Source organism: Cucumis sativus, chromosome 1 (assembly GCF_000004075.3).
Source record: "Cucumis sativus cultivar 9930 chromosome 1, Cucumber_9930_V3, whole genome shotgun sequence".
NCBI lineage: Eukaryota > Viridiplantae > Streptophyta > Magnoliopsida > Cucurbitales > Cucurbitaceae > Cucumis > Cucumis sativus.
The window spans coordinates 503,761-516,747 of NC_026655.2; the positions used below are offsets into that span (position 1 = coordinate 503,761).

Here is a 12,987-nt window from a genome sequence, read left to right on the forward strand (position 1 = left end):
ATTAATTTGAAAATTTAGAGGTAAAAAAGAAAAGGTATTTATAAACTTAATATTTAAAAACGAAATAGTTAAAAATTATTGTTAATAATTAGATTTGATGTTATTTTCGGCGCCACGCGTAGGTGATTAGAGAGGCAAAAGTTGGTATAATTCGCGGCTAGAATTCGAATCTCCAAAACCCCAATCGGGCCACAGTGACAGGTTTCGAAGCTTGGAAATCAGCAGTGCAATGAAGAAGAAAGTAACAGCAAGCACCATAATTCTTCTTTCACTTTTACTTTCTCTTCAAGAAGTTGTTCATTTTGCTTTCTCTTTACCTCCTTCACACAACAATCAGGTACCCAATATGTCTTCTCTTATCATAGATTCCTAATCGTATAGGTTGATCTTGATGCATAAACCATGGCTAGTTTTGGTTTGTTTCCTACTACGATCAAATGGGTTTTTTTCTTTTTTCCTAATCCATTTCTAGTCGTGGATTTTGCTTTCTGAATTTGGTATAGTCTCGATCAATTGTAATTTTTATTGTCTGGGATAATGAACATTTTTTCATTGTTATTTTTCAATATGGTATTGTAGTCCTTCATTAGTTGTATTTTGTATATTTGTATTGGGATATGCTGATAGTGCTAAAGGTGTTCCAACCTGGTTGAGACAACTGGGTGGGTGTTCTTGTTGAACGTTGGTTTTTGAGATTCTTATGTTTATTATGTCTATTATGTCTTATTGTTATTTGAACGTTAGTGTCTTTTAATTTCATTAGCGGTATAAGCCTTGCGAGGAAAATTTCGCAACTGAAAAATATTGAGTAAACACAGCTTTTCCTACCTACTCTGTCATTCGGTCATTCCCTGGATGTACTCTATCTGGTTATTTGATAAATCTTTTACACGGTTAGAGTTATTTCAATCGGATAACAAAATTGTCAGTAATATCAGCATAACCATTCAGCATACTAATTAATCAACTCCACGAATCAATCAGTAATAAGCTACAAAAGTGTAAGGAGAAAAAAAGAGATAAACACGGAGGAAGGCCTTTTAGATGCAATTCAACTGATACAAAATAGAGAGAAACTATCTTACATGTTTCAATTCAACTCAGGATTCCCAAAACCCAAGAGGTCCTTTCAATTTTCAGATCTTTACAAGAAGAATCACTCACTTAACAATGCTGAAGGAAATCCCTTTTCCCAGGTTTTCCATCCGTGCACTCTTGAGAAGAAAAAAAGAACGATCATATAAAAGAACCTTCAAGTCAAAACCAAATTCTTCTGTTCCTCAGGAGCATGCCTCACCAGTCATCATGTGAAGTGATATTAAGCTTGGTCCGCACTCACCTATGAGCTAGACAAATTAACTGCCACTTAGACCATAAAAAAAAAACAGTTAAGACTTCTGTTTACTGTGATCTGCTTGTGATGGAACTATGGTAATACTTAAGATAGGGATGCTGCCAGTTTTCCCTGATGTTTCTTTCTCATTGTCAATCCCTCATTGCTCCTTATATTTGTTTGCTTTGTGAATTTTTGTTGCTACACACATGTCTGAGCATTCTTTCTTACCTTGGTCTTTTTCATTCATTTTAGGACGAGGAGCAATCTGCGACTTTGAGGTAGCTCTTTTCTCCCATCACAGTGTACTCTCTCTCCCTCTCTCAAGTTATAGCTTAGTGAAAACCTAAAGTTATCTGATACATGGGAGTATTGATTAATTGCTAGTTATTTGATTCGTTTGATATATTGTATCGTCTTTATATCAGTTCACTAAAGAAGATGCAACCACACACATACTAAGGAAGATACGTGTATATATATATCTCTGTTTCTTATGAAAAAAAAGAGAAAAAAATCTCATTTATTTGGTGGAAAGACACTACAAAAACATAACTCCTCTATTTCAAGCTTATAAATATGCTCTACGATTTAAAAAAAAAAAAAAAAAAGAAGGATAAGCACCATAATTTGAACTAATACAGAAATAGTGTAATTGCAAGAAGCCTTAGATAATCAACACCATTAGCTATATTGAAGATGAAGCCTAACCAAATTCATCCTGTCTTCATTCTTCCCATTATTTTTCAATCTCCATAAATTTGTCCGCTTGTACAGCTTTCTCAGTACCAAGAATACATTAGGTAGGTCACTTGAGTACTATCATGTCGGTTACTTCTAGTTTTTATTTCTCCGTTAGAATGTTGGTATTTCACAGAAAACTCTTCTGGATTGATCTAATCCTGAAGCTATCTCAAACAACTTTGTTACTTGAAGCATAAATTTCCGTAAAAACTTTGTTGTCCCAATGAAAATGATCACAAGGCCAGACAAATGAAGATGGGTTTTGAGAATTCTCCCCTAACCAGCACAAAAACTTTCCAACAATTCCTTTTGCATCTATGGGCTGATCTAGCTGCTAAGAATATTTCTTATTTGTATAAACAAGGAGAAAGAGCTTTCTCCCCTTGGAGCTGCGGAGAAATATTGAAAATTCAGTGTCTGAAATACATATCGTCATCACATTATCCATTTACCTTCACATTCCCTTTATCCATCGCGGCTAGTTGGAACTCCCAATCCGTGAAATGTACGCTTTTTTCAAGTCAATTTTGAAAATATAAACTATATTCCTCAAATCTCCTCCCTTTTCCAACAATTATATTTGCAGTGGCAATTGATGCGATTCCAAAAAAGATGTGTTATTGCCTAATTTTGTATTTCAACTTTGGTTGTAATTTATTCCACATTCTATTTATTTACAACTTTACTTCTCTCTCTATCTCTCTAACCAATGCATCTTATTTAGGCAATATCTTTTGTGTGTCTCTGATCGAAGGCGAGCAAGAAGCTGTTGCCTTGTGTGTCGTATATTTCAAACCTACTATTTGACACTGCTGGCATCTTTATTTAAATTTGTTTATGTAGACCTCTTGAGCAAAACGAAGAGCATGTTGACGAGGTTCATTGTTCCAGAGAAAGAAGCAGGACAGCCTGGAATATTATTGAGGAGGTACGGACTAAACTTTTTTTTTGCTACTTAAAGATTATAGACTCCATCATTTGAGACAGACTCGCTAATTGATATTCTGTTGTTTCTACTGCAGCATTTACTGCCGTTTATGGAGAAAGAAAATTATGAGGTTTCCACCCAGTGTAGGCTTCATCCGAACAATGATCTCTTCAGAGATCAGGAACAGCACAAGATTCATCTTGATATAAATCATTGGCAGTGTGGATACTGTCGTAAAAGCTTTCGTGCTGAAAAATTTCTCGATAAGCATTTTGACAACAGACACAGCAATCTTCTGAATGTTGTATGTTCTTCATGTTATAATCATTGTTCATAGTTATATTTTATTCTTTAAAGTTACTATATAACATGGTTATCGTTTTTGGGTCATGTCTTAGTACATGCTGTTATTTGGAATTGGCCATTTCATAATACAAAGCTTTTCCATAGCATCATCTATATTTACTTGGATTTCATGTTATAGCAGGCAGAGGCAGTGTAGCATTTGGCTATTCACTAACATGTGTTTTCCTTCTGCTTCCTCTAATAATCAAATAAGAAGGTTTACTTTCATCAGTGTTTTGCTCAAGTATTTGAAAATCAGTGAACAATAAAAGAAAATTTTTATTGCAGTAATCCTAAAGGCTAAAAACTAACTAATCAGGAAAGAGAACACTAGCAAGAGAGGAATGCAGAAAAGGAGAGGATCGCATATTTTCTGAAGAAACTCAAGAAATTTACAAAGGGTCGTTCTTATTGTTTTGTGTCAGGATTGTAGAGTAGTTACACTGAAATCTCAGTCAAAGTAACCCCAGTTCCCATGTAGAAGCCGAGAAAGTCAGGCTATTTACAATCTCACCTTTACCCATCCATCTCTACCGCCATACATAGAAATTTCTCTCAAACCAAGAAAGTCATGATATGGTCAACCTCTTCTATACCCATCCTTCTCACCTTAAATAACTTGGGAACGTCTCTGAAACCACGGCTTCCTGGAAATTGCTACATGAAGCATAATTTGAAGCAACTTTCTTTCATCCTTGAAGCAACATGAAATGATGTGAAGAACGAAGTCCAATAACTCCGAATATTAGTGTTTATATTCATGGCTCTACGTTTCTTTTCTTAAGATATTTGTCTTATGTCCTTCCTACATCTGATGATTCTTAGACACGAGAATTTACACGATCCGTATACATGTAGAAACTAATAGTTTAAGAGAGTGGCTTTGCATGTAGATTGGCTCCCATTTTCACAAGGGGTTGCCAGGTTTTTCTAGCTTGGATTATTCTACTCAAGCAACTTCTATGCATTTTTCTGAACTCAGTTTGTGTACTTTATTTCCTTGCTTTTGCGTTTGATTGCCATTGTTTAACTGCTATTAGTAAATGCAGAGCCACGGGAAGTGCTTGGCTGATTTATGTGGGGCATTACATTGTGACCTAAAAATGGATATCAAGTCTCGTAAATCTAAATGCAAGCCTGCAGCTGCTGCTAGGAACAAGCATTTATGTGAGGTTGCTTAGTGGTACACAAAATGCTTGCTAATTTCTTGCCTTCTGTTTTGTGTAATCCCATCGTTCATTTCTACAAGTTCTTTAACAGAGTCTTGCTGATAGCTGTTTTCCAATTAACGAGGGACCATCAGCAAACCGTCTTCATGGTAAGCTTCTTCCCCTACCCACCCACCCACACACACACACACACACCAAGTCCTTCTCCTTTTTCCTTTTTACTTATAATAACCGTTCTTTTTCAAAGGTTCCTCATGGAATTGCTCATATTTTTTTAATTTAATGTCTGAGATACTCCGTAGAGTTGTTTCTTCACCAATTCTGTGGAGCTCATTCTTGCACTGGAAAACAAAAGCCATTTTCAAGAGGAGCAGCGGTGAGCCTTTAAACATAAGCCAATTGCTGAATACTTACAATTAATACGTCAAGCTGGTTTTCTGCTTGTAAAAAAATATTTTGTTTCCTACTTTAAAACATGTTACTCCCTTGTGGAATGACATGGTATTGGAGCCTTCCAATTTTATTTTATTATTTTTTTTTTCAAAAAAGAAAGGAAGAACTAACGAAAAAAAGAGAAAGAAGGGAATTGTTTATCATTTCGTATAAAAGTTTCTTTTCTTTTTTTTGGAACCGTATAATTATTCTTCTTACTTGTTTGGAGTTCCATTCTATGTTTCTTATTAAACTATTTTATATCTGCAGAGGCAACCAGGCATATTTTACATGGCATCTTCAATATTGATTTTGATGCTGCTACCAATTTTCTATGTCATTGTCTATTTACACCGCAGGTACTCTATTTTACCTTGTAGCCTCATCCAAATAAGATTATGCCTTGATTCATAACCCCTTTTATGAGCGTCTTTTACAGAGAATCAAGAAATGGAATCGAAGTGCTGAAACGAATCTCAAAAGCTGGACGTAAAAACAAACCCTTGTAACTGGTAGCACCTTTTCCCCCGTTCCTATGAAAACTACATTATTACATTTTTAATCTCGTCAACTTCTGGGACTTTGTTTATGTCCGAGGGTAGTATATCATAGCCAAATGTCCTTTAGCCAGGCATCATCTAAATGTAAATTGGATATATCTTGCCTTATACTGATTAAGTTTTTTCCCGATCATTTGCATCATTCTTTAGCATCATCTATCTAGTTATTAAGATGATTATGGAGGTAACTGCTATCTAATTTGTGTCGGTTCTATTAAAATTTTTCTTCTCCTTTTTCTATAATAAAGATAATTAAAAGATAGTGGATACTAGAGATTGATTGCCAATGTGCATGCTGTGTTTGTATTTAATATTCTTCGATGCACGTTAGCAACGACTGTGAATGTCAAAGGCACCATACAATCTAGAGCAGGATAAACCAGTTTTATCAGCCACGCGCATATATTTAGACAAGTTTTGAGACTTATTAGTCTGGAAAACAAATTTTCTTTTTCCCTCTCAATAACCACACCTTTCCTTGAAGAAATGTGAGTTTCTTACAAGCCGTGCTAGGTCAGTCACGAAAGGGGCCTTAAAAGTATGCAAATCCATCTTTCCCTTTTTCGAATTGACCTTTCACTCCATTAAAGGTTATGCTCGGTCAGTCTTGTTTTCAAGATTTCGTGCCTTTTCATAATTTGACTACAAATTAATTCCAGCTTTGAAACGTAATAGCTCACCTCTTCCATGAATCAGTTTTCAGAAAACAGTGATCTCGGCCCAACTGCTAACCTGATTAGAAGTTCATCCGTCATTGTCTTATTTAGCTTGCTGGTTTAGTCATACTTCACTGCAACTCCCATGAAGAGAATCCTTTCTATGGTATGTGATTAGCATAACTTTCTAATCAGAACAATTATTTCGGATTAATCAGCATGGTTCTCATTGCCAGATGCATGATCCTATACTGTCTTAAAAAGTCGGCAATATTTTAGTCTTCTTTACAGGCGAAGTAACAGAAATGTGAAATGGAACACAAGATTTGGTATCAGGAAAGGCCAATCAAACCAGATTGGAATTTAACCTTCAGGGAGATATGACTCGAAATGCAAGAGAGATCAATTCATTTGATAATAAAAACCCATCTGGATCACTAAGTCGAATGTGCCGCAGCCTTGTAAAATTATCTTCTTTCCTCAATAACAAGCCATCGCATTCATCAACTGTAAGAGCTCTCCTCTGCTCATCTAAGCAAACCACATGACCACTTTTGATGTAAGGTTCATAGGCCCTACAAAGTTCATGGACAAGACGACCATCATATACTTTTCCAAATGATTGCAAATCAAGGCCTGAGGAAGTTCTGAGAGAGAGCATCACGACATCCATAGCCATGTCTTTGACATCAACATCATTATTTCCACGGCAATCCACCAGCCCCTTCTCTAAGTTCTGTACATAATTTGTGTATTCCTTCAACTTCCGTGGCCTTGAGAACCTCAATCCGCCGAGATAACTAGCTGCCCCTAAACCAAAACCATAGAAGGGATTGTTCTTCCAGTAAGTAGAATTGTGCTTGCACTCGAACGAACTCTTACAGTAACTACTGATCTCATAATGGCTATAACCTCCCTCGGCAAGTGCTCTTGAAGCCATTCTGTAGAATCCAGCTGAATCTGTGTCAGAAGGCAATGGAAATTCCCCTGGCTTGTACCTGCACACGCCTGTTCAAATTAGTAGCAATCTATAGGTCTAAATACTAATTTGGTCCCTCTGTATTTTCAACTTTTGTTCGTTTTGATCCCTATGCTCTTCAAAGTGACTACTTCGATCCTTTAAAAATGAAAATAAAGGGACTAAAATGGTCCATTTTAAAAAGTTTTAATGCTAGAGTGAACTAAAGATGAAGCACAGCGACCCGAATGAACTAAAGTTGAAAACATAGAAACCAAAATGAGGACTAAAGTAGTATTTAAACTCATTCAAAACCATTCATAACCAACGCTACTACTTACAATATCCCAAATTTTGTGTCTTCTTCAACTTGCAAATCATATACTGAAACATGAGTTGGTTGTGCTTCAATGGTGAGGCGTAAGCTCTCTTCCCACATTGAAGCTGTCTGGTGAGGTAGAGAAGAAATGAGATCCATACTCCAGTTTTTAGGCCCACAAAACTTGATAATCTCAATAGCCTCATAAACTTCATCAACTCCATGAGCCCTTCCACAAGCCTTGAGTAACTCTTCCTGAAATGCCTGAACACCCAAAGACACTCTGTTCACATCCAACTTCATCAAACCCTCCATTTTCTTAGCATCAAAAGTCCCCGGGTCCATTTCAATAGAGATTTCAGCATCCTTAGCCAACCCGAATTTCGTTCGCAACACATCTAAAATCACCGAAACAAGCCTGGGCGGCACTAAAGAAGGGGTACCACCTCCAAAGAAGACAGTTTCGAGTGGCTGGTTGGTTTGGAATTCTGACTTCGTAGCATTAATTTCACGACAAAGTAACTCTACATAGTGCTGAATTCGAGGGTCGTCGTCAGTTTGGCTGGAAGAAGATCCCAAAGCGACAATGGGGAAGTCACAGTAGTGGCAGCGCTTTCGACAAAAAGGGAGGTGGATGTAGGCTGATGCAGGAGGGATGGTAGTAGTGGGCGTTTTGGTTGAGGCATTTTCTCGAACAGCTGGCGTGATATGTGCACAGAAATTGGGCATGGTGCACAGAGATGCTACTTCAGGCAGATTGGGTTTTCTGCTTGATAGGGTGAAGAAAATGGGAAGAAGGGTTGATTTTGGAATGAGGTGATGAAGTTTCATGGCAGCGAAGAAGAGGGGAGAGCGTTGCGGATATTTGAATCAACTGACGGAATTTTATAGGGAACAAGACATAATATGGATTCATATAAATATCTGAACACTGAACAGCCACCCTTTTTATTTGTTTATTTTGGTTTTTAGTTTATATTTGAAGATAGATTTTTTAAGCGATCATTCATGCAAGATATTCTCAAATATAGCAAAGTATTACTTGTTGAGTATATCAGTAATTAAACAAAAAACAATTTAGAAAAAAATAATCCAAAAACACATTTTTTTCCGTATAATATGACAAGTAATTTGATATATTAGATAACTATCTGTTTTTAAATTTATTAATTCTTGCAATTCAAAATATTTATTAATTCTTACGATTCAAAATATGTGTAACATGATTTTTATAATTATACTTCTCTTTTCTACTTTTATAAACGTTCTATAAAACATTATATTTCATTTAATTTGGTAGATTAAATTAATTTATCTTTATTAGAATATTTATTATATAATAAACTAAAATTATTTTTTAAATATAGTAAAATGTACTAAAATATTTAAAAATTACATTAGAATATTAGATGAACTGTGATAGTAGTTTGGATAGGATAATAATCTAGATAGATAGATAGATGGTAATATATGACTATTTATAAATATTTTCAAAGTATATTATTAAAAATCAAACATTTTATTATAAGAAATAAAATTTTACTATAAACAAATATTTCCATATTAACTTACCTACCAAATAAGCCCCTAAATTTCTTGGAGGATGGCTTAATTAAGGCTTAAATTTTTATTAAGCTCTGAATAAAACACATTGACAATTGTATCAATTTTTAACTTGAGAGAAAGAGAGAGAGAGAAACTCCACTTTTGAGTTTCCATATTGATATTGCAAAGCCAATCTAAACAGAAGAACTTTGTGAAAATATCTACAACCAAAAATGAAGGGGAGAACACTTCTGGAGGGTGGACAATAAAAGGAAAATGAAGCATACAACATAGCATTTAACTAATAATACCATCGTAACAAAATTGATTCATAATATAATTCAAACTCGTCACTCAAGGTTTTTCACCATGTAAGGCCCTTCAAGTTCATAGCCTAATTTTCTATAGTAATGGCGGGTCCCAACGCCTGATATAACAGCAATCTTCTTTGATCGATGCTCATGACGAGCTATCCGCTCTGCTTCCTCCATCAAAAGCGTACCATAACCCTGTGTGAAAATCAAGAACACTTCAATTATTTTGCATGGAACTTTTATGGAGTTAGTAAATGATGGATGCAGAAAGCACTTTAACATGAACATCACTAATAATCCCAGTGCTTTGTAATAGCTGCTTCGAAAAGAAATCATTTGAATGATCAGATAGGTTTGTAAATAGCTATAGTACCTGGTGTTGTAGCTTCTCTGTATCACGTCCATGAACTGGAACAGCAGTTCCATACACATGGAGTTCACGAACAATGGAACACTTCCCTAGGAGTTCGGGACAAGTGGTGTTACGACCACATCTTCTCAACCGAAGCAAACCAACAAGAATGTCCTGCAGAAAGTAAAACACAGAAAGAAATTCATGGTTTAGTACATATGAGCTAACAATGCCGGCTATAGCCATGCACCATTATTAAAACACAGCATTAGCCTTGACCTTGTACTTGCATGAAAAACTGAGGGTCTGGGGTGGGGGAAGAAGATACCTGGCGAACATCTTCATAGGACAGAAACGTTTCCCAGCCTTCATTTGCCATATAATCACGACGAACAAGCTCAACTTCATCGGGTTTAATCTTATGGTGAATGTCCTGAAGTCACAAGATGGGAAAACTTTTAAAATCCTTCACGTTTAGTAAAGCACTAGGTTTGAATTGGGCATAGCATATGAACAAGTGAATAAAGAACAAAGATACGAATAGATTTGTTCAGTAACCTGAATTCCAGCTTCACGAGTCCTAACATCACGGCATTTTAAGCCCAAATCATCCATCCGAGCTAGAGCTAACTCTCGAAGATTTCCTTTCTCTACGCCAGAAGTTACCAAAGGCATTGGGATATCCCGTTGTACTCTATAAACTCGGGTCCAGGGTGGTACCATAGCCAGGATTCTTGCCACAATATCAACAAGTTGCTCTGGGGGATAGTTTCTATACCTGCATATGAACAAACATTAATGACGATCTGCAATGGTTATTAGTTATCAGTATCACTACTTTCACCCCAAAAGAAAAAATTAATTGGGAGCATGAACATTTAATTTATAGAAGGCACGGATCACAACTCAAACATTTCAAATCAAGGTTGAGAAGATAACATGTTTTATGATGAGCTACTTGCCTGCCAGTTTTCCACAGTTCATAGAGCCCAGTTCCACGGATTACGAGTGTTGGATATATTTTGAGCCCATCTGCTCTAAATGAAGGGTTTTCAAAGAACTCGCGAAAACTCTCCATGTCTCTCTCAACCCCAACATTTGGAAGGTCAGGCATCATGTGTGCTACAACCTACAAGAAAAGAATAAAGCCTACTAAGAGAAGATCATGTCACCTGAGCAATAAGGTCAAATCCTTCACCTGCCACAGATCTAAGTTAGCTAGCAAATGATTTAATTATGACTTAACTTCATTCTTTGCAAATCCATATATACAAACCTTGAAACCAGCATCCTTTGCCAAGCAAAAGCAATCAGCCACGGCAGCTACAGTATGCCCTCTATTAGTGTCTCGAGCCACATCCTCATATGTACTTTGAACTCCAATCTCTAGTCGTGTACAACCATAAGAAAGCATTTGTCTCAAGTGAGGACCAAGACAATAATCAGGCCTCCTGGTTGAGCAAAACGAAAGAAACAATGAAACCATATTTTCATTAATTAAACAAACACATAGTCAGGATGTTATAACAAATACAGCAAGAGTCGACAGTAGGACTCTTATCATCTGTGATCTAAATTACAGTAAAAACATACTCAATGAAGACTTCACAAAGATAAAGTTCGAAGCAGTTTCAACTGGCAGAATACAGAGATGAAGAAATCTGGAGTTCACAACTCAAATATTGGAGGAAAAACTCACGTTTCTATCGTCATGCCTATGCATTTAACTGCACCATGCTCTGAGTAGGCAACTGCCTCTTCAACATTGGCAGAGGTATGCCCTGACAAAGCATCATGAAGATTCCTTATAAAGTAATCACGATAATCAGCTGGAAGCGACATGAAAGTCCCACCCATTAAGATGAACTCAACCTGAAAGTAAACAGAAAATTAAATGATAATTTACTATGCTGCAGAAAAAGTTTATAGAGAAGAAAAAGGAACCTTATCAACACTGTGACCCAAACGCTTCAACTGATCTATCCTGCTTCTAGCCTGGACATATGGGTTGTATCTACAATCAAGGCGGAAGCAGTACAGATGAAAAAGATATCAAAACGTATGCAAAGCAGCTCCATATCATTAAGAACTGAAAAATAGAACAAAGGCAACAATAATTGTAGTAAAAACTCTAAAGATAATTCTTATATTTAGTCAACCAAACATACTGCCGAGGATAACAAATCTTCTAAACCATAAGACTCTTATTAAAAGCCTGGGTAATTTTGTTTACATGGAAGGTTGCCACTCCCGTTATGTTAATTTCCCAGGACAGGCAGTTTCCAGTTACTTGCGTTCATTTTCTTCACCCCCATTGGTTTTGAAAGTATTCCTTTAAATGTGAATTTGGAAATTTACTAATCTCTTGGCCAAAAAGAACAATACTTGGCCCATATCCTTATAAATTGGTAAAATTCTCATCCAAAATTCTCAAATACTCTCCTCTACAATCGTTCTTTCCTCCACATTGATATGTAATACATCCAATAACATAGTAAAAAAGATATGAAGAATACTCCAAGCAAAAAATTAGAAACTCAAAAAAGAACATAATACAAAATCTTAGAAGTTACAAGTTAAGCTTGCAACCAACCTTGCACGAATTGCACGCATGCTTGTAGGCTCATATCCAGTGTAAGATTGAGTACTGTACTCAAAGTCTGAATCAGGTCCTCCGGGGCAGTACACACAAATATTCCCCGTCGTAGCAATATGAGGGCAACGATGCGGCTTAGACATCACGGCCACGACTGCGATACCGGAGGCTGTTCGAACCGGCTTGGCTCGAAGCTTCGGTAGTAGGGTCTCGCGGTCCGATTCCGGAAGTGCTGCGATCATTTCAACGAGCTTTGGTGCTCGTGCAAGGCCATACTTCCGGCAGGCGGCGGATTTGAGAGCGTTCAGATCGACGTTTTGCCCTTTACGCGAAAGGTCGACCATGGAGTTGACAATCTCAGCAATAGCACGAACTCGAGCTTCTTCCTCGGAAAATCCATGGCCTTCGAAGCCGCCCCGGCCCGGCCGAGGCAGTTTCCGATTTGGTTCCGCCACCATCGCAGTCGCCATGAGAACAGAAAAAACCTTCTCCGTAACACTAACCTTTCTTTCTTAGGCACCAAAATAATTTAGGAGTTTTAACATTTACAACATTAAAATATTAAACCCTTTACCCATTCAAAAGACGCAAATACCCTTATCCATACATTTAAAGCATAAATCTTTCCCTTTTTAGACTTAGTAACAATTTGATTCCCATTTCCATCGTTATATTTGTGATAATCGTTGAAAATAGTAAATTTGATCCAATATAATAAAATTGTCAAAATCTATCA

The 12,987-nt window shown here is 36.7% G+C and overlaps 3 protein-coding genes across 4 annotated transcripts; 1 reads left to right on the forward strand and 2 right to left on the reverse strand.

The window, feature by feature from the left end:
- The first annotated feature begins 120 nt into the window (after positions 1-120).
- LOC101218367 lies at positions 121-5,653 on the forward strand. 2 transcript variants are annotated; one of them, XM_031890084.1, is made up of 9 exons: positions 121-337; positions 1,589-1,614; positions 2,921-3,005; positions 3,100-3,309; positions 4,400-4,522; positions 4,611-4,668; positions 4,767-4,895; positions 5,222-5,310; positions 5,391-5,653. In XM_031890084.1, exons 1-9 carry the CDS (start codon positions 230-232, stop codon positions 5,442-5,444), a joined length of 882 nt encoding a protein of 293 aa, XP_031745944.1. In that variant the 5' UTR covers positions 121-229; the 3' UTR covers positions 5,445-5,653. The 2 variants fall into 2 exon arrangements, with proteins under 2 accessions (XP_031745944.1, XP_004138066.1); XM_004138018.3 differs by having other exon boundaries at positions 124-337; positions 4,822-4,895.
- Positions 5,654-5,876: 223 nt separating this feature from the next.
- LOC101218601 (heme chaperone HemW) lies at positions 5,877-8,399 on the reverse strand. Its single transcript, XM_004138019.3, has 2 exons — positions 7,467-8,399; positions 5,877-7,165 (listed from the first exon to the last, which is right to left on the reverse strand). Exons 1-2 carry the CDS (start codon positions 8,273-8,275, stop codon positions 6,538-6,540), a joined length of 1,437 nt encoding a protein of 478 aa, XP_004138067.1. The 5' UTR covers positions 8,276-8,399; the 3' UTR covers positions 5,877-6,537.
- Positions 8,400-9,133: 734 nt separating this feature from the next.
- Positions 9,134-12,777, reverse strand: LOC101218839 (elongator complex protein 3). The gene is made up of 9 exons (XM_004138020.3): positions 12,249-12,777; positions 11,600-11,669; positions 11,355-11,527; positions 10,932-11,106; positions 10,618-10,784; positions 10,214-10,433; positions 9,984-10,088; positions 9,677-9,829; positions 9,134-9,498 (listed from the first exon to the last, which is right to left on the reverse strand). Exons 1-9 carry the CDS (start codon positions 12,719-12,721, stop codon positions 9,340-9,342), a joined length of 1,695 nt encoding a protein of 564 aa, XP_004138068.1. The 5' UTR covers positions 12,722-12,777; the 3' UTR covers positions 9,134-9,339.
- Positions 12,778-12,987: the final 210 nt, after the last annotated feature.